Raw genomic sequence first — 20146 nt, forward strand, 5'->3', positions numbered from 1 at the left:
ATTGTTACTGACATTTTATGGAGTAGATTTTATAGGTTGTTTTTACAGTAATAAAACCCCTGATGAACTAGACTGATTTTGTGTGTTTTCTTCAGTCCATCGGGACGTTTTTGCATGCAACACCAGAGTGTCATAGTCCATGCAAAGAATTGACTGCAGGAAGTATAATTCTCACGGATTGTATCAATATCACCCTGGCTGTTATATGCACCAAAGTGAGTGACTTTCTACCCATCAAAAATCATAAGTCACCGTTACAAAAGACAAATGATTTGGCATGTGTGTCGCATCACAGGTTCATCTCGAGACCACTTTGACTATTGAATCTCGTATACATTTTCACGGTATGTTTTCCCCCCCACAAACAATTACTGTGTCACGAAACCATTTCATTCTTTCACACAATCTTTCTTGTACTTTGTAGGTAAAATGATCCATCGGTCACAACCTAGCTCTGAGAAAGAACTCGCATTGGTAATACAGTTCAAATGCACTTCAACCAATGTTATTTATTAGTTTCTTATCGTTTTTTGTTTTCAACAATGAAACAATTTCTCTCTTTCCTTTTTGTTTTTTAGGTGCCTTCTTGTCTATTGGTGCTCTGAAATTAATTTCAATTCTGCTGTGTGCTGGATGGTTACGTCACAAAAACGAAAACAACCTTACAGAGGCTGACGTAATTAACACGAGACTATGACATATAGACTTGAACAAATGTTATTCTCTTCAGCTGTCTATAAGCTTCCGTTTCCTGCAGTGTAATAACATTAAACAATTTATCAGGGCATTATCTTGGTATTAGTATAAATTGTCTCAAATTTCATGTTACAATGCTGTTAACATTTAGGATATTAGATTTTTGTTAATCGTTTTTTTTAATTAAGCATACTAACCTTTCTAAGCTTGTTCCCTGGATAGTCAAAGTCTGATTAAGCTATTTACTTGTGAGACCTTTGATCTCTAAATGCTGTTAACTAACATGTTTTTTTACTTGCTGCTATTACGATTAAGCTGCTTTTCCTTCATATATAACTCTCATGATTTTTGTAGTTCCTGGCATATTATCTACCTCCTATTCTGGAAAAACAGGTACAAATCTTTAGGTTTTTAAACTTTAATGAATTTTTTTTTTTTTTATTTCTCCCTGTGACAGTTGATGAATCCAGTATTTTTAGAGCTTTTTTAGTATGGAGATGGTTTGGGTTGGAAAAAAGATTCACTGCTATCACTAATCACTGATGTATTGTAAATTAAATTGTTTATTTAAACTGTAATTTAATTTATTTTGAATAAATATATTACCACAAAGCTTAAGACTCTACTTGCTTGAATACTGATTTAAAAACCCTTGTGGTTAAACAATGAGCAATATTCACTAACAAACATCACCTTAAAAAATGTCATATTTCGAATCAAAAGTTGTTATGATAAAAATAACCCCGACACCTAACCGTGTTTGAAGGTGAGGATATTTTACACACAAAAAACACCCATGGTCGTAATTTGAGGGAGGGTTAAAAATCTTTTCATGACACAGTAGATGCACATTAAGATGCTTTACAAAATTATTTACATGTTTACTGTATTTATAATAATCCACAACATCATTGACAATGAAATCGAAAGTGCTGGTATTATTCAATCATTTGCCTTTGTCTCTGAGCATTTAAAACAACCGCCGAATCAAACTAGTAAAAAAGAAATAGAGTTTTTGTTGATATCAGTCTGTACAAGGTGATGTCTTCTAAATAACAGCAGGCCGGTTTTATGAATTGTGCTGGAGATGACCAGAGTGCCCCGTGTTTGGCACTGTAACAGATCCTCCCTGATGTCAGATGTGGGTTAGGGGCCTCTTGACCAATCCCATCTCTTTGCGCAATACAGGCGCGTGAATGCTGCAGTCTCGTGCCTCGCACACTCCAGGTATCCCTTGACTACCAGCCATGCCAGATTGACCCACAGGCCCAGGAAAGCCACGAGGTCCTCGTGGTCCCTCCGCTCCATCCTTTGGTTCTGCAGGATGGCCTGGCAAGCCTTTGGGGGAACCATAGTTAACAACATTATTTCTACACCAGCTACATCAACCTTTAATATAGTAACAGACCGTTGCTTTCATGTATTATTTCTGTTAACAAATAAACTGTGATTGAGTGTTCACAGGAAAAACATCTTACCTCTGAGGCCTTGGTGACCATCATGTCCAGGAAGACCTTTACCAGGGTCCCCCCCTTGTCCTTTTCTTCCTTTAACACCTACAATAAAACATAAAGCTCATTTGCATGCAAGTGATCTTATATAATACATACAAAGTTCCTGAAATGTTCCTTCTGAGAAAGTTCTACCTTTATCGCCCGGGGCTCCTTTTTGACCCTCTAAACCTTTGATGCCCGGAGGGCCTCTTTCTCCTTTAGCTCCTGCTTTGCCTGGTCTACCCTGAATGATACAAAATGTCATTTGAAGAAAATATGTATTACTGGTTTTTGGAAACGTGTCTCAACTCACAGGTTTGCCTGTCTCTCCAGAGGGTCCTGTGACTCCAGGGGGCCCAATGAGGGTGCGATTGTTGATCGGACAGCCCTGTGCACATTTGCTCCGTATTGACACAGCATACTGGGAGATCTGAGCAGTGACCACACCTTGACACAGTTGTAGTATCTGTTCATCCGTAAGCCCTGGACCCTGCAAGTTGTACAAATGCATTTTTCGAATGAAATCCAATCCGCATTTAGGACAAAGCCATTGAAAAGTATTGGGGAAAGTAAACATTTACATGGTTGCCAATTTCTTGTTCACAGTGTGGTTTATCCGTATTTCAAAATCAACTCTTAGCTAATAATATTTATATTCATACGCACAGGTTCACCTGGCTGTCCTTTGGGGCCGCTTTGTCCTTTCACCCCCTGGTCTCCCATTGGGCCTCCATCTCCTCTGAGACCTGGAAGTCCTGGAGGCCCAATTGGACCAACTGGACCATCTGTGCCAAAACGACCTTTTACTCCAAGCTACGTCACATAACAAAACATTGCTTCATACGATGAACAACAAGTCACTCAAAGTCATTCTTCAGGCACAGGCATGTTTATTTTTTACATGTGCTCATTTTATTACCCTTTGTCAGTAACCACATGGTAGATTTCACAAGACACACTGACAAAATATGTAAACAAGCAAGACGAACCTGCCCTTTATCACCACGAGAACCAGCCTCCGCCTGAGTTGTAAAGGGAAATTTTGTGGTTAAAAGAACTCGTGACTGTAATGGAAAGAGGAAGTCCTGTGGCTAATACGGCAGTTTTACCTTTTCTCCTTTAGCGCCTTTTACTCCTTTTCTTCCTGTTCCCCCCTGTGGAAGTCAAATTTGTCTTACTAGTCTTGTCTAATTATGACGTCGTCGGTTTTTCTGGAACAAAACTACTGCTATTGTTTAATTCAGTTATTTACCTTCTCACCATCTGGTCCTGTTTCCCCTTTGGCACCCTGTTGAAAAGAGCATTTCATAAAAACTGTTAGAAATTTTTAAGCTTAACATCTCTGTTGAACCCTATAAGTCTCAATATTATCACATAATCAAACTTGAAAAGGAAGTTTTCACACTTGAAATCGGGTAATTCTTAACCCCAGGGAAACAGAATCCTGTGTTATCTGTTTAACACTGCTTATAATTTAATAATGGGTTAACATTCTTATTCGTATATTTGCGGTGTCAACAGTCATGATTGGATAAATACTGCAGCGTCAAACTGAAAATAGTGCGTGGGCACCCGGGAAAAGATGATCCTTCGCAAACCCTTTTCAGCTATTTTAAGCCTCCTAAGGCTTTACTTACTCAAATAAAGAAAAATCTCAAAGGAGTTTCTGTGACTGTGCACAGCTTATAATAACAAGTGTGAAACGTTTGTTTACCCGGGGTTGAAAGCAGGGTTAAGAATGAAGATAACCCGGGTTCAGCGCAGTGTGAAAACACCCTTAGTGAAAGCAAACAATGAATCGTCACAGTGGTAAATCATTCAGAAAGTGAAATATAGGTCATACTGTCGGCCCTGGCAGACCCTTGGGTCCATGTTTCCCCGGAACTCCTGCATCCCCTGTGTCTCCCTGAGGACCCTGTGTGACAAGACGTAATGACAAATTTACACAGGACTGATTTCGTTATCGTAAAGAGTCAAGGAAGACTTAAAGGGATAGTTCACCCACTACTGTCATTTTAACATGTATGACGCATTCTTCTGAAGAAAACAAAAGAAGATATTTTGAAAAATGTTGGTTAATGAATAATGACGGTACCCATTGACCTTCATAGTTTTGTGTTTGTACAATACAATGTAATGTATCCTGCCCTTTTTCGATTACCAACATTCCTCAAAATATCTTCTTTTGTGTTCTGCAGAAGAAAGAAAGTCATCCAGGTTTGAAATGAAAGGACAAGAGGGTGAGTAAATGATTACAGAATGAACAATCCCTTTTAGTTTTACTAGCAGTGAAGGAAACTTTCTTACAATTACATTTAGTCATTTTGCAGATTTTGTTACTTCTCTCACATAGATGAGTAACTTTATAGCACCTTGCTTAACTGCACTACACAGTGTTAAGTTTCCTTTAGAGGTATGAAGAATAAAAAAATGAGAAGGAGAGCTTGTAATATAAGAAAGACAACACGTCCTTTGTGGGGAAGTTTCAGGATTTCATGTCAGTGTGTGCAAAAAACAACTGTCTAGTTTCACTTTCAGTCATATGGTAAATCCCCGTCACAGGGACATTCCCTACGTCTCCAACAAGTCAAGCAGACAGTTTTCATGTCTATAATCTACATAGCATTTTGTTGTAGTTGTAAGTGGAATTTACCGTAGATTCCGCTAACAACAACAACAACAACAGCATGCTGTTGATCAACATTTGACAGCATGCCTCCAGTTTCCCTGATAAACATGTGATAGGAGTCATCTAGATAGAATAAAGAAGTCTAATATCTAATAGAAGTCTAATAGATCACATACCACAGAGCCGACTCTTCCAGGAAGTCCCCTAACACCCCGATCACCTTTCAAACCCTAATTACAAAAGGCATGAGAGACGAAAATTATAACATTTAGCGAAGTCCCAACCAGTATGAATATACACCTATACATATAAAAATACTTTATTTTTTACTGTCGCTTTTAAAAGTGGCTTCTTAAAGCGCCGTACATAACATCAATAAACACACAAATAGTATAAGATAAATAAGCATATTTTTTAAACATTTTATGCATTTGGTGGACGCTTTTATCCAAAGCGACTTAAGTTGCATTATCCTATTTTGTTTCTAAAATTTGTGTAATCACCGGGGATCGAACACACAACCTCGGTGTTGTCGCCACCACTGAGCTACATCAAAGCATACATAAATAGTATGTATATTACCTTAGCTCCAAAAGGCCCAGGCACACCAACGACTCCAGGAACACCCAAAGGACCCTGACAAATATTTTGTTGTTATTTTCTTTTTTAAACGTTTTTCTGAATTTAACAACACATCCGATTTGCTATACTCACATCCTCTCCAGGCTCCCCGTCACTTCCTGGCAACCCACCTGTACCTGTAGCACCCTGAAAAAGATGGCATGATTTCGGAGTGAAATTTGCTTACCGTGATACTTAATGTCACATTGTAAATACATTTTAGTTGCTGGCCATCATGACACATAGTCTGTGAGCTCAAACCTTGGGTCCCAGCAGACCTCTGTCTCCGGGAACACCCGGATAGCCCTAAAACACAAAAGATTGTGTCACACAAAGAGAACTAAGGGGATTTTTCATTGGGGTGCAAAAGAGAAGAGATAGGCCGATGTGAGTGATAAGAAGAGATAAGGTTTTTACCAAGTAGCCCTGCTCTCCGTGGTCCCCTGAGAACCCAGGTGCTCCTGTCCTACCCTGATGATGCAAACGGAAATGATAGTTTAGTCCGCAGCAGTTATAGCATGACTAAATGACAACTACTGATTTGTGGTACTACATAGACTCACATACACATCTTGAAAGTGACATGAAACTGACATGAATGTAATAATGACTCATTGAGTGGGAAATGCCTGTATGTAAAATGCCAACCTTTTGTCCCTGTCGGCCCTCTGGACCCTGTTTTCCTGTTTTTCCAACAGAACCCTGTTGAGAGGAGACTTATTAGTAGTTTTTAAAAGGAAAAGAAAATACAGACAAATCACAAGAAAGGATCATTTCTCCTCTACTGCATTGATAGTTGATAAATAAGAGAATTAACAATGTAGCTGAAATGTATGTGTATCACTTCTGAAACCTCGTATTTCCATATATTGTGAGTTTTTGGTCAAAAATCATTATTATCAGTCACTCTTATACTTTCCACTCGATTGTGCAAATATCTACAGTGTATATACCTATAAAATTACAAAAAGGTGCTAGTCGACTTTGACAACACAGTATTTGATCATATAAAAGTGCAGTGGTTTTTTTTCAATTTTCTGAATAATAGTAAATTTGGAAATAAGAGGTTTCGGAAAGACAACGACAATATTAAAAGTATACACTGTAGAGATTGTAAGTGTATATATAACCACAGGCAAAAATTGACCACTCCGAAATTATTTTCCGGTTCTCTGAATTTGACTATTTATAAGTATATGTTTAAGTGAAACATTTTTGTTTCATCCTCCCAAATTCCAATCAAAAATATTGTTTTAGCTGAAAATTGAAATGGAACAAACTGGTAAAAATTTTTTGCAAACCTTCATTTTAATGTTTAAACAACAACATACTACTGTTTTTACATGTATTTTACAATCAGTTTAAAAATTTGATAAACGATGGAATAAGCCAGATTTTTTCAGAACTTTCATCCGTCTTTGCATTCTCTCAGTCTTTCACATGGCTGCTGGGTGACAGCATGTCATGAATTTCGACTGACACTGGACTGTAGAAATGCTGATTTAAGGTTAAACTGCAGGGCTTTGTTTGCAGCTGTATATAGATTATAATAAAACGGTCATTTCGGGTCCTAGATTCTGATTGGCTGAGCCGAGTTCTAAGCCGTTATTAAATACCACCAATGAAGTGCAGTGGGCTTCACTGGCTTATTGCTTTAATAATATAATGATTTAAAATGGATGTCATAAATTACAGAAATGCTGTTTAAAACACTTTCAGATAAAGTAAGCGATAACATCACATAGGAAATGAAACTTCAAAATTACCCTTTGTGGGCATATCTCAGGGAATAATTATTGACATTCAAATATGCAGAAGTTTCTTTCATCCCAGACAATTTTTTCTTAGTAAAAGCAGATGTTTTTTTTAACTAAATGGCTTCCTTCTTCTGATCGTTAGGTCTTACACCCTGTCTACACTAGTTGTGTGTGACCTGACGCGACTCGACTGTAAGAACAAGACATTTGTTGTCTCACATCGCAAAATTTTTAATCGTAATGGGCTCTATTTTTTTGTTGCATCATGTCCGGGGTAGACTGGGTATAAGTCCATACCCCACATCCCTTCATATTAACTGAAGAGCGGAGTGACATACCTTTACACCTTTAACTCCTGGTTTTCCTGATTTTCCTTTTGGGCCAACAGAACCCTGTCAAACAGATCAAATGTCCTTTGAACTATCGTGAACAAACCTGTGGCACTGTCAGAAATTAATAACATGACAACTAACAAGTAGAACAGACTGCAGCTGATAGAAGGCTTCGAGCCCTTACTGATGGAGCTGAATGATGATAGGACAGATTTGCATTGATGTTACTCACAGTCTTTCCTGTGTTCCCCACTCCTCCACGTGGACCTTCCATTCCGAAACCACCCTGCAAAGCAAGCATAAAATCAACTGCTGTCACAATTTACGCATACAAGTCAGAATATTTGAGATGAAATAGAACATTAAAAACAACCAACAAGCATGCACTGACTTAAAAGGACACTCCGCCCCAAACTCTTAGGAATGATACTTTGAATGACGGTTATTTTCCAATATACGGGCGGGGGTCAGAAAGCTCCTGGACTTCTTAAATGGAATATCTTAAAGGAACAATCCTTCCAAAAATGTACCTATTGACTTGACCATGGTCATTTTTAGTCCTACTATGGAAAATCAACGGGGACCATTAAAATAAATCAAACAAAAAACAACAGAATATTGGTTGTAACCACAACCACGATCAACTCATTGCTTTGCCACGCATTTACCTTAGATCCAGTAAGGCCAGTTTCACCTGGGTCACCGGGAATTCCAGGAAGGCCCTATGAAAAATTGAACTAGCTATTAGAGGCCCTTCTCAGATAAGCTGTTAAACACAAAGTCATGTGAAAGTTTTCCAAAACGTTTTGCTTACAATTGCACCAAAGAAACCAGATTCACCATCTTCTCCATCAGGCCCAGCGTCACCCTAAAGGGAAAGCAAATAACAGCCGTGTGTATTGGTTATTCATTGCCTTACAGTCAGTCTGAAAGCTTCCTTAAGAGCACACGGAAATGTTATGTCATCAAAGCAGAGCAACTTACGACAGGACCAGTGTCTCCTCCTCTTCCTCTCACTCCTTTGGTACCTTTGTAACCCTGATAGAACGATGCAGGTCAGGTCAGTTAGCAATCATATGAAATTGTGTGTCACTTTTCCACACGTTGCACTATTAATGTGTCAAAAGGATGTGCTCTTACCTCTCTTCCTTGAGCCCCAGGGAACCCCTGCTTGCCTTGGAGACCCCTGGAACCCTTATAGGCAAAGATAAAAATATAACCACACAGCATTTTAAAATGAAAACAGTATTTTAAATAAAAAGCGCACTTAGATGATCAACCTTGGGCCCTGCAAAGCCCGCAAATCCAGGCTCTCCTGGTTCACAGTCGCATTCGGTGGGTCCTTCCTGGCCCAGCTCAGCATCACCTCCATATGGAACCTCAGTCATCAAGGTTTTATCCTCTTTGGCGTAATCAAACGACTCCACGTTTGTGGCATAGGGGAAGGTCTCTTCTGTGATCATGGTGACATCTGGTGCACGGGGATCGAAGCCAGACGCTGAATGCTCATCTTCATCACCGCGTCTGGATTCTTGTGGATAGTCAACTGAGAAAGCACATGCGAACACGTTTTTATTTTGGCAGATGGAAAAACTATAGTATTGTATTCATGTAAAAAATCATTGCAAAAGCTATTGTCGTTGCTGTAATAATTATTCTGTCTAGGCACAAAGATGTTGTATATTGATGTATGAATTAAACACAATAAATACTACGATGATTTTCTTTTTGATTTAAGATTAATATTATTATAATTTTGGGTGTTGCATGGTGATTAGATTAGTGGTCTAAAAATGGTTTAATATTATGCAAAATGATGCAGACATTACGTCTCAGTTTTGTAAGATTTAACTGTGTTGTTTCATTTGTTAATTTTATTCAATTATGGCAATTCTCACCATTGTTATTAGCATGGCTATTATTGAAATATTGGCTGTTTATTAGCACATATTCTGCATGACCATACTCTACATCCCAAACAACCTTACAAACTATTAAAAAGCAATAAATTAAGAGATTATGAGGGAAAAGTTTGTGCTTAACGGTTTGTTAATAGCAAGAGTTGCCTCCTATACTGAAGTGTGACCAAAGTTTTGTTTATAGAAATATAGACAGGAACAGCTCAGGTACCACGATGGGGGTCTCCGGAATGTTCATCATATCGGTCCACTAATGAGCCTTCATACATATGTTCACCTGTGATGCACAAGAGAGAATTTAAAAAAATCATATACATGAACATTCATACATATTTTAAATGTTATGCATATTTAAATATGTTGATATATTCAAGTAGTTTGGGGGCAGGGGGTGTGGCTGCATCTCACCTGAGAGGAAGCCAGTATACTCTTGCTGTGCCTGTGCATGATGAGCACACAGCAGGAACACAGTGCTGAGAGACACAGCCCATACCTGAAAGCAAACAAAATCACCATCACATAATAACACAGATAATAATAAAATAACATAGTGGAAACTCTGAATCTGCCAACTATTGGAAGCCATTGATAATTTTATTCAAGGTACTTAAGTGCTTTAATGTAACACTTGTACGTGTCTATTTTAGGTAAATGTTAATTTCAGTGGAACACAACAACAAAAGAGAAGGGATCTCCCCTTTCAGATGTGGTTCCACAGAAATTTTGATTAAAAAGTTTTTTCCTGTTTATTTTTTTTTCCTTTTTACTGAGTATTATGTGTCATAATTAGTGCATTTAAATTTGATGCTATTGTAATCCAGTTTACTCTTTTAGTGTGTTTCTTTTCAGTTTACTTCATACGCAACAATCAACTGCGTATTAAAGTCCTGAATTGTTGCAAACGCGACAGCATACAAACTAGTTCAGACGTTACACCATTTTTATTTAAACTTCAGGTCAGGGTGTAATTTTCCATGGGTCTTTTCATGCGTCACATTTAGTGTAATAACCAAATTCTGGCAACACAAGCATATCTGTTAAATTAGACCTTTGTTTTTTTTAATGTAGCCTTCTCAGTTCCTGTTTCATCCTTCCTCATGAAACAAATGTCAATGATGAGGTCACGGAACTAATCTGGCAGAAAACGGATGTAAACCCAAACCTTCAAAGACCTTTAAAAATAAACCAAGTCCGGATTTTTGGCTTAAAAGTCCTGATTAAATAACTGTGTATTAATAAAAGAAGTGTTTTGTGTAAATAAAATATTACAGAGTTGGGTTTTTATAACCTGTATTTTGTAATAAAAAATAACCAAACAACGTTTAAGATTAATATTCGGATTGACGTTAACAACGCTGGTTCAGTGCTGGTCCATAAGCACTTCCTGTTTCAGTTCTTAATGCTTCAGAAATGATTGAAAACATTACAACAGAATATTAATTACCAAAAGAATCAATGTTCTATATTTTTAAAGATTTATTATTTATGAAAGTTTTACATATGTACGTAAAAACACGAATAACAAATAAATAAATATCTAAATCTGAAGTGCTTCTGGACCAGTGTCCTGTTGAAAAAACCAGCATACGTGGTTTGGCATGTCTTGATTCTGGTCATGTGCTGGTTTTAGATGGTCATGTGCTGGTCCTTAGCTGGTTTAAAATGGTCAAACCAGCATCAAAACATACCTAACCCAGTAAATGCTGTTTTCTTCAACAGGGTTTACATTTGGCTTACTGGTCTGGGCCTAGCATATCAAATTGATATACAGTATAACAAGACTACATTACACCGAGCAACAACCAGTGACAGTTTGGGCAAAACGGCAAAAGTGTGTGAACAGGAACTGTGATACCACCGAGAATCACACAAACATACCAGAGTGTGTCACCTATGCTCTTGAAACAGAAATGTGTCAATAATTTTCCTTTTTACTAAGTGGTTTCGATATGTTAATTTAACCATTCCTCAGATAGGTTGTTCAATTGTATCCACTTTCCAGGCACGACCCCCTCTGTCGGTAAACAGGCAGTACTGCATTAACGTCTGGGATAGTTTATCACACCGCACACATCATGCAGCCTTCTGCAACAAATGGCAACTGCTAAGATATCAACTCAAATGAAAATACACAATACGTTTAAAATCTTTTCGAGGGTTTTTAGAATCAGTCTAGATCAGGGGTTTCAAACTTTATGATACCGGACGCTGAAATAAGATCAACTTTTGTGAGGAATGCCCTTCCTAAAAACACAACTTTAATTATTGGCTACTTTTAGAATAATGTTGGATGTATTAATCCAAAGAGAAAAATGTACAACTTTTTTTGTTATTACAACTGTGATAACAACTTTAACAATAAATCTGGTTTCATATTAGATTTACAAAGAATACCGCATACAAACCCAAGTGAACGTGATGAAGAGAACTGTACTGAAACTCACTATAAAGAAACAAATCTGAAAGAGGTATACATAAACACTTAAATGTGAATGAAATAAATATTGAAATGAAACAAACAATGTTTATGTCTGAAATAGTAAGGACCCTTTTTTTAAGAGGCCCCCTGGGGATCGCCTGACCCCACTCTAAAACCCCCTGGTTTAGATCATTCATTTCTTCATCAACTTTTGACTATTGATGCAGGTGTCCTATGCGGTCATGCTACAACATATATAAATATTTAGTCATTGACATTTCCAAGAAAACCAATGTCTATGATCAAGTTTAATTGATTAAGGTTCTTTTTTTCTAACTAAAACCATCAATCATTTTTTTGATTTATGTATTTTGTATTTATAACTCCAGTTGCTCAAAAGAAACAAATATCCAATAAAACAATATGAAGAGGTGGACCTTTGATCCCTCATCAAACCAAACCAGGCCCTCTGGGACAGTAAGGTGCTGTATGGAATATGTAGTTTCTCGGGCTCTCGTTACTTTCTTAAACTTCAATTTTAAAAACAGATCAGAAAACAACACGTGTTTGATGAAAATCAATTGAACGCATATACGCTTCACAGATTTCATGGGTCCTTAAAGGACATTTAGTCAAAATGATTGATCAAAAACTACTCTCGCAAATAAATATAATAAAATATTTTTTTAATGGTGCATAAGTACAATTTTCAGTTGGTTGTTGTACCTTTACTATGCACTTAGCATTGTTTGACAGGTTTATTCAAATAAAGAGTGTTTAAGTGGACAAAACTCCATTGGTTGCAAACACAATTTCATTCTTTTTCAAATTGTGTTCGTCTTCCATCATACAACTGTCCTAGAAAGTCCGGAACAATAATGTGCACTGCAACACAAATATATGCGACAGAATGATTTATTTTCTAATGCGATCACTTAAAACAGGTCTTATTGCACACAATTCCCCCTATCAGGCCTTGTCCCGTATCTTACCTTCACCCTGGAGGTTCCCATGGCCAGCAGCTTCCAAGACAAGTCTCCAACCAGTGATTATAATCCACTGACACAGAGATCTTACCCCTCACACCAGCTCAATCGGGGCAGGCAGCAGTTTTTCTCTCGGGGGGCTGTGGTGCTCCTCAGAGCATTCTTTCTACCTGCATGCGATGCTCGCGCCCCTGTGCTGAGACTTGACTGGACTCACCAGAATCTCCCAGGCTCCCACCTCTCCTCAGCTGGGTGAGAAATACCTGAGCCTTCCCCAAACAAACACAAATCTCCACTATTGATGGTATAGTGAAGATGGCAACTGGAAAGAACTGCACTGTGAAAATAAATTTGTTGTAGTTTTGAAAAAAAACTTGTGACTTTTGGTTTAATGTATAGTGACAAATGCATCCATGAATACAAGAGAAAAGTGATGATATGGATACATGACCTTTAGTGACCTTTTGGCCTACTTGGAAAAATGTTTAAGGGATGGCACTTGAGTACCAGATTTCTCAAAACCATGAAGGGCGGCACTTGTTTGTATTCATTCAGCAACAAAGAGCGGGCTGACATGATCACATTAATAGCCAATGACTTAAAATAAATCCGGTTATCATGCAATATTACCTGAAAAGGATGTGCACCAACGTAATGTAGGCACAATAAGAGCTATCATTTAGTTACATACTCGCCATGAACTACATGTAAAATATAAAGACATGATGATATGAGAGCAAAAAACGAGACAAACTTTTAGGCAATCGTTTTATTCACATTTATTTCAAGAAGCACTTATTAAAACAATCGGACCAAGGAGGCAGCAAAAGTGAAACATGAAATAAAAAAAAACAATTCTTCAAGACTTATGTTTCTTTTTTTTCTTGTGGTGTCTCTTTACACCTGGAGAGTGGGAATCCCTGAAGACAAAAAATTAGGGTCAGTTAAGAAGTCCATCTGATCAAATCTTACATTTTAGAATGTGATGACATTTTACAATTATGCAAATGTGAGAATCATAGTCTCTTACTTCATTCAAATGGTTTTATTACAAAATTTTGTTATCTGGTATTTCATTTTCGCTGTCAGCAAGTTGAACCGAAGTCTTTTAAACAGACTCGACTTATGCAAGCGACAGTTTTGCTTAGTGATGCAAGCGTGTTTTTATTAGAATTGGTATATAATGACCGTACCTTTTACTCTTACTCTTGTTCTCCCTCTCTCGACTGCGTTTACGGTGCCGTTTGCGCCCCTGCTCATTTCGGGAGCTAATACGAGAGTCACGTGACTCAACAGATGCCGATCGGTCCGTCTCAGATGCATGTCTGCAATCAAATCAACATATGATCAATAACAGCCCTTCCATTCTCCTTATGGTGAGTAGAAATATTTCCTGTGACACTGTACACTTTTTACAGTTATTACCTGTGAGAGGACTGCTGTGATGCTTTGGACTCCTCCTTCTCTTCCTGCCAAACCCTGGCTAGCTCTCCAGAGTGAACATCAATCACGTCCCGAATTACCTTAAATATTTAAGAGAACAGACATTTTAACCCATGGTTCTTATTATCTTTGAGCTAATCCTCTTAGCATAATGTTCTCTATGGCTCTTAACACATGCTATGCTTTTACTTCCAGCAGGCAGCATGAATCAAAACCAACACAAAGTATTGATGGTTTGTGAGCACGGCAAAGAGACAAAGTGGAAAACACAAAGTGTTTGTGAATAAGTCAAATTTTACTTTCTACAAATGAAATACCTCCGTGTAGGACTTTTTGGTGATGTGAACGTTTTTTGCTCTGTAAGACTGTCTGCGTCTCCTGTAGTCCCTCATTTCAGCCAAGACCTCCAGATGAGACTTTGGCTCACTCTGGTCATCATCTACATAATGAATTTTAAACAAAGCATATATCAATATATACAGTTAAGTAATATGTGCTCACTATTGTGATACTATATCACAGTGTCTATATTTGGCATATTGTTATAAGCAGTTGTGCGTAACTAGTTACTAAGTAATTAGTTACTGTAATTTAATTACTTTCCCTTAAAAATGTAAAGTTATGGATTACTCATTTTTTTCTGTAATTTAATTACAGTTACTTATGATGTAATTAAACTTAATACTGTGTGTTATACACCTGTGTTTAATAGTGGAATTGACATTTTATATTAAAGCACAGATTTTAAATTAGACTTTGAATTTTATTCTCACATTTGTAGTACTTTGGTCATACTACTACTACTACAATGAATTTTGACTATTCATTTAAATGATTAAAAGAGCTGTTTCATATATATCTATCCATGAATCACTTAACTAATCAAGGTTGATGTAGGATATAGAAAGTAAATAGTAATAAGTAATTAAATACTTTTTGGAGAGAGTCATTTGTACGATCATATAATTATACTATTGAATATGTAATTAGTAACTAGTAATCAATCAATTTTTCAAATAAACTTGCCCAACACTGGTTATATGTACCTCTTTTAAGTTTAGCAACAAGATCCACGTAAAGATCCTCATTGTTGGGTTGTCTTCTTGCACTCTGTTGATTGGCTTCTTGTATCACGTGATCATAAAGAGCCAATCGGTCGGCCGCTGTGAGGTCACATAACGCACGTTTATGATTGTGAGGTACATCAGGGGCATCTGTAGAATAATCACCTATACAGAAAGACAAAACGGGTTACAGAGAAATCACGAAAGGATGTAACAGACCTAAATTAAAGTACGGGGAAATCAGATTATTAATAGTATCATAATAATAATACTACATATAGTATTACACTATAATAAAGTTGAGTATTTACTATATTAATAGTTAAAAAACTAAATGTGTGAAGTGGGTGAATACGAAGACTGTTCCCAGGACGTAATGGGACAGGTTAACATTTAAGATCTTTTTGGCCTTTTGTCAATTAGGAAATAGAAAAAAAAATCAAGATTAAGGACTAAGCCTTTTAAAGGATATTGCATGAAAGGATACAGCAAGTATGAGTGGAAAACTGTCTAGACCAGACCTCCTCTTAATACTCACCCCTGTTACTGCAAAAAACAAACACAGATATATTTTTGGGGGAAAAAAGCCCATAATAAATATTTATGTTTAAGACAGTATTGATACATATTATCAACCATGTTTTGTTTAAATATAAGTTTACATGCGTCACTGCTTTCTAACTTGGTAAGGCTATAAATGGTCTTGCCCTGTCTAGAATGATGAAGTATTTAATATTTAGTACATACTTTGTGCATGCGTAGATCCCATAGGAAGCACATTAGCCCGGGCCTGAAGAATGACTTGCTGCATTGTCTCTTTATCTGCAAAGAGCAAGAATTACATCACACAACTTACAAGTGCAGCGCGTATAAGCTTGGGTGCTCTGTTGACAACAGTTCATGCGATTCAAATGCACAACCTTTTGAGAAAACGCCGTAAAAATATCGTTGAACGTGTCTGCTCAAAGGGTGTCTACAACATTTGGTTAAACAAAAAGTACAACATGTGAAAACTTACCCATAATTATGGAAGGAATGGTTGTGTTCTCATAGCAAACTGAAGGATCACACATTTCAGCCTGACAACAGAGAGCAGAATAAAAATCAAACTTAACATCTGTTGTTTATAACATATTACACATAAACAAGTTTAATGTAATGTTTTATGTCACCTGCTCCTCTTTTGTGTATCCCAGCTGACGGAGTCGACATGCAGACTTGTGTTTCTCCATCCTGTCCCTTTGAACTGTGTGATTCGGATTGTATGGGCACACGTCCATCTGTCACATTAGTACACAAGACGTTTAAACAACATGCGAAAAACTACAAGAAGTTATTTATTATGCTATTATAAACAGAACATACAGCCGATTAGTCAATAAATGACCCTTCATCATAGCAAGATAACAGCTAGTTTGGTCGATATTAAAACAATTAAGTTAAATTCAGTGCGAGTTCTTAAAGGGGTCACTTTGCGTGAATTCGAATTCATAAAGCGCATCGAAATCCCGCGAGAGCAAACCGCTCAGTGTGCTCTCGAGGTCTTCTCGCGACACTTTGATTTTCCGACAATGAACGGTATAATTAAATGAATATTGCGGGCGTATAGATTTTATTAAATTTATGTTAAATTGGGTATATCACGTGTAAAAATTGTATCGTAACAGTATATGGTTATCTATACAGGGGGGAAAACGCTGTCGATCAACCAAAGTGTTGTTCTTTGTGAGGACGGTTTATTCAGGTTACTAAACAGATCACAGGTAATCTCGCACAAGCAAAGATTTGCACATTGTATTGCAAATGCAAGTGTAGAATGTTTATTTACAACCCGAGCGATGCGTTTTCTGCGCTTGTTCTACCTGATCTGCATGTGTGTCCGCCTCCGGACTCCATCCCAAAGCCTCGAACAAATCCTTCAGTTCCGCTTGACACGTTTCTGTGAAGTCTGCGAGTTCCTGCAAACACTGCACGCGCTCCTGCAGAGCCGATGAGAAAGACGCGTCACACATTTCACATCAGGACCCAAAACAAGGTTCCTCTTATCGATCGTCTTTCATGTTCGTTAACCGGCGCTTCAAAATGACGTTTGGATGACGCGAGTCACGCGACCAGGAGGCTGTGGTTGCCAGAACTGTGAAAATCCATCATACATGAATGTGTTTGTGTATGACATTTCTTGCATGTTTTATGTTTCTGTTCTTGCTAATAAAAATTAACTATAAAAACCTCTTACCGCGATTCAAGTAATAATTTGTATAATAACAGTTTAGAGGCACTTAAAGGATCGACTGGTGAAAATTTCACGCTTCACTGAAAATAATTGCGTTCTTGGCTGGTGAAGTATATGCTCCTATGATAAAGTTTTACCGACCTTATCCAATGTCTGTTAGAAGGCTACATGTAACAAATAAAATAATAATTTAACTATGCATCCAAACACATACGGAAAACAATGTTTGTGTATCGAGTCGTGTAGTGAAATCCTTATTTAACCGTATTTCTTATGTCTATGCATGCAACGACACAGACGTTAATTTAGAGATGACCACGAGATGGCAGCAGATCTTCATATTTTTTATAGCGTAAACACATCACACGTTTTAAATTATTTTGGGGCCACTGGGCTGTCAAAGAAAGTTGACCAAAACTTCTCTGTATGAGGACATTTAATGTAACAATATTTGATGAGACAATAACAAGTATGCCATTGGTTCCTTACCAATTGCTGTAGCTTATTTTGAGGGTCTTCAAATACAATAACATTCTGACATATTAAATGCCAAACCGGATAAAATGACAGATATTTAAATTAGCCTTGAGAAGCACGTAAGACAATATGTGACATGGGCTTGAAGATTTCTTTATACTAATGCCTGTTTGCTTTTTTGACCCGTTTACAGGTTCAGCTGTGTTTCGGGTGGCTTACAACAGGGGTTTTCAAAACTGGGGTCCAGGGACCCCCAGGGGCTCTCCAGAAAGGGTCTTCATACGCTTTTTATGCTATTGATAGTTTCCAGAATTGTTTATATTTGAATCTTTCTAGTGAGTGTTTCTCAACGTAGTTTCTTTTTTGGGACTCAAAGTGAAATTGTTGCCGACTATTTAGGTTTAGAAACAATGTGTTGTTTTCATAATATACTATTTGCTGAAGAAATTTTAATCGCTTCTTTACACATAAAAATATAGATTGATATACATTTTAGAAAAGGGGGTCCCTCACAAAAGGTCAATCATATTTAGGGGTCCTTGGCATCGAAAAGTTTGAAAACCCCTGGTTTACAACACCTGACTGCATGTTAACCATGAGCCAAAAACCTCTCGAAAAGTTTCTCTTGTTCAGCTATGACTGACTGGCTAGAAATAGAGATGGTGTTGGTATGGTGATTATTGTGCGCTCTCATTTCATGGGCCATCTGTGAATGAGTTTTTCAGTCTCCGTGTTCACTTCATAACTAGTGTGGGCGTACTGAAGCCATGCTTTCACATAATGATAATACTAGTGTAACTCTCCCACGCTGAACGAGGTTAGTTCTGACGTCTGCTGGCTGCATTAACACCTAAGAATACCTGCATACCACACAGAATGAAATCATTATCTGCAAAATTCAAATGAAACCTGTAAAAAAAGAATCAGTTGTGCACAGCTAATATAAACCCTTGGCTCTCTTGCAACATGTACTGGCAGGAATATTTCTCCATGACATAAATGTCACATATCAACAGTGTTGGGTAAGTTACTCTGAAAAAGTAATGAATTTCTAATTACTTATTACATATTCAATAGTGTAACTAGATTACTGTACAAATGGCTCTCTCCAAAAAGTATTTATTGCTTATTACTATTTACTTTTTATATCTTATCAACCATGATTAGAATTGATTCAAGGATAGACATGAAACGGCTCTTTTAATTCTTTCAAATAAATAATAAATAAATTCTTAACTGACCAAAGTATACAAATTAAAGAAGGATGCATTAATGATTTTAAGTTAGATTTATAACTGTGATGTCATTTCCACTATTGAATATATTACACAGTATTTAGATGAACTTCATCAGAAGTAACTGTATTAAATTACAGAAAAATGAGAGTAATCCCGTTATTTACTTTTTCAAGGGAAAGTAATTAAATTACAATAACTGATTACTTAGTAGTCCAAAGACATGCATGGTAGGTTGATTGGCATCTCTGGAAAAAATTGTCCGTAGGGTGTGAGTGCGTGAGTGAATGAGTGAGTGTGTGTGCCCTGCGAAGGGTTGGCACTCCATCCAGGGTGTATCCTGCCTTGATGCCCGATGACTCCTGAGATAGGCACAGGCTCCCCGTGACCCGAGGTAGTTCGGATAAGCGGTAGAGAATGGAATGGAATGGAATGGAATGGATTACTTAGTATCTAGTTAAACCCAACACTGCATGTCAATGTTTCCAATGTATGTCCTCTGAATTATTTTCGTTAACATTTCAGGTAAAGTATTTACTCTGTATACAGAACTAGCTTGTTGATATTTACCCATGAGTGTGTACATGTCATGATTTCTGAGGTAGAACAACATTGATATTGATTTCAAGACTAGACTCCAAATCAAAAGCCAATACTGGGTCTAGTTTTAGGCCCTAGACGATATTTCTTGAATGTTGTGGGCCCTGTTACACCTGCAGGCCTTTAAAGTGAACCTGTTGTATCTGTATACTGTAGCTTCGGCCTCACAGTGTTATGTAATGTTTTGAAAGATCTATTGACAGAAATGCAATATAATAAGCACGGAGCGTTGTGTTTTTATT

The 20146-nt window shown here is 37.4% G+C and overlaps 2 protein-coding genes across 2 annotated transcripts; both read right to left on the reverse strand.

Moving 5' to 3' along the window:
- Positions 1 to 1592: 1592 nt before the first annotated feature.
- On the reverse strand, positions 1593 to 12879 carry zgc:113232 (uncharacterized protein LOC541546 homolog). The gene is made up of 25 exons (XM_056763538.1): positions 12859 to 12879; positions 9856 to 9940; positions 9659 to 9724; positions 8809 to 9074; positions 8669 to 8722; positions 8513 to 8566; positions 8343 to 8396; positions 8197 to 8250; positions 7761 to 7814; positions 7535 to 7588; positions 6088 to 6141; positions 5857 to 5910; positions 5701 to 5745; positions 5533 to 5586; positions 5401 to 5454; positions 4995 to 5048; positions 4033 to 4104; positions 3442 to 3477; positions 3299 to 3343; positions 3179 to 3211; positions 2856 to 3002; positions 2503 to 2679; positions 2343 to 2433; positions 2175 to 2252; positions 1593 to 2034 (listed from the first exon to the last, which is right to left on the reverse strand). Exons 1-25 carry the CDS (start codon positions 12877 to 12879, stop codon positions 1832 to 1834), a joined length of 1959 nt encoding a protein of 652 aa, XP_056619516.1. The 3' UTR covers positions 1593 to 1831.
- Positions 12880 to 13616: 737 nt separating this feature from the next.
- snrnp48 (small nuclear ribonucleoprotein 48 (U11/U12)) lies at positions 13617 to 17436 on the reverse strand. The gene is made up of 9 exons (XM_056762638.1): positions 17222 to 17436; positions 16532 to 16639; positions 16378 to 16438; positions 16107 to 16181; positions 15342 to 15524; positions 14613 to 14734; positions 14278 to 14375; positions 14046 to 14177; positions 13617 to 13772 (listed from the first exon to the last, which is right to left on the reverse strand). Exons 1-9 carry the CDS (start codon positions 17369 to 17371, stop codon positions 13712 to 13714), a joined length of 990 nt encoding a protein of 329 aa, XP_056618616.1. The 5' UTR covers positions 17372 to 17436; the 3' UTR covers positions 13617 to 13711.
- Between the last annotated feature and the right edge of the window lie 2710 nt (positions 17437 to 20146).

The sequence above is a fragment of the Triplophysa dalaica genome, chromosome 12, assembly GCF_015846415.1.
Source record: "Triplophysa dalaica isolate WHDGS20190420 chromosome 12, ASM1584641v1, whole genome shotgun sequence".
In the NCBI taxonomy this organism is placed as follows: domain Eukaryota; kingdom Metazoa; phylum Chordata; class Actinopteri; order Cypriniformes; family Nemacheilidae; genus Triplophysa; species Triplophysa dalaica.

Excerpts from the sequence above, each read along its gene's own strand:
- zgc:113232 (XM_056763538.1), bottom strand. The coding sequence starts at position 12,879 with ATGGGAACCTCCAGGGTGAAG. Across the intron at positions 6,142-7,534 it reads CAGGAGTTAAAGGTGTAAAG|GGTTCTGTTGGAAAAACAGG; the intron begins GTATGTCACTCC and ends TCCTCTCAACAG. Across the intron at positions 3,003-3,178 it reads CTCGTGGTGATAAAGGGCAG|CTTGGAGTAAAAGGTCGTTT; the intron begins GTTCGTCTTGCT and ends TATGTGACGTAG.
- snrnp48 (XM_056762638.1), bottom strand. The coding sequence starts at position 17,371 with ATGTGTGACGCGTCTTTCTCATCGGCTCTGCAGGAGCGCGTGCAGTGT. Across the intron at positions 16,640-17,221 it reads CGGACACACATGCAGATCAG|ATGGACGTGTGCCCATACAA; the intron begins GTAGAACAAGCG and ends CTAATGTGACAG. Across the intron at positions 16,439-16,531 it reads GATACACAAAAGAGGAGCAG|GCTGAAATGTGTGATCCTTC; the intron begins GTGACATAAAAC and ends CTCTGTTGTCAG.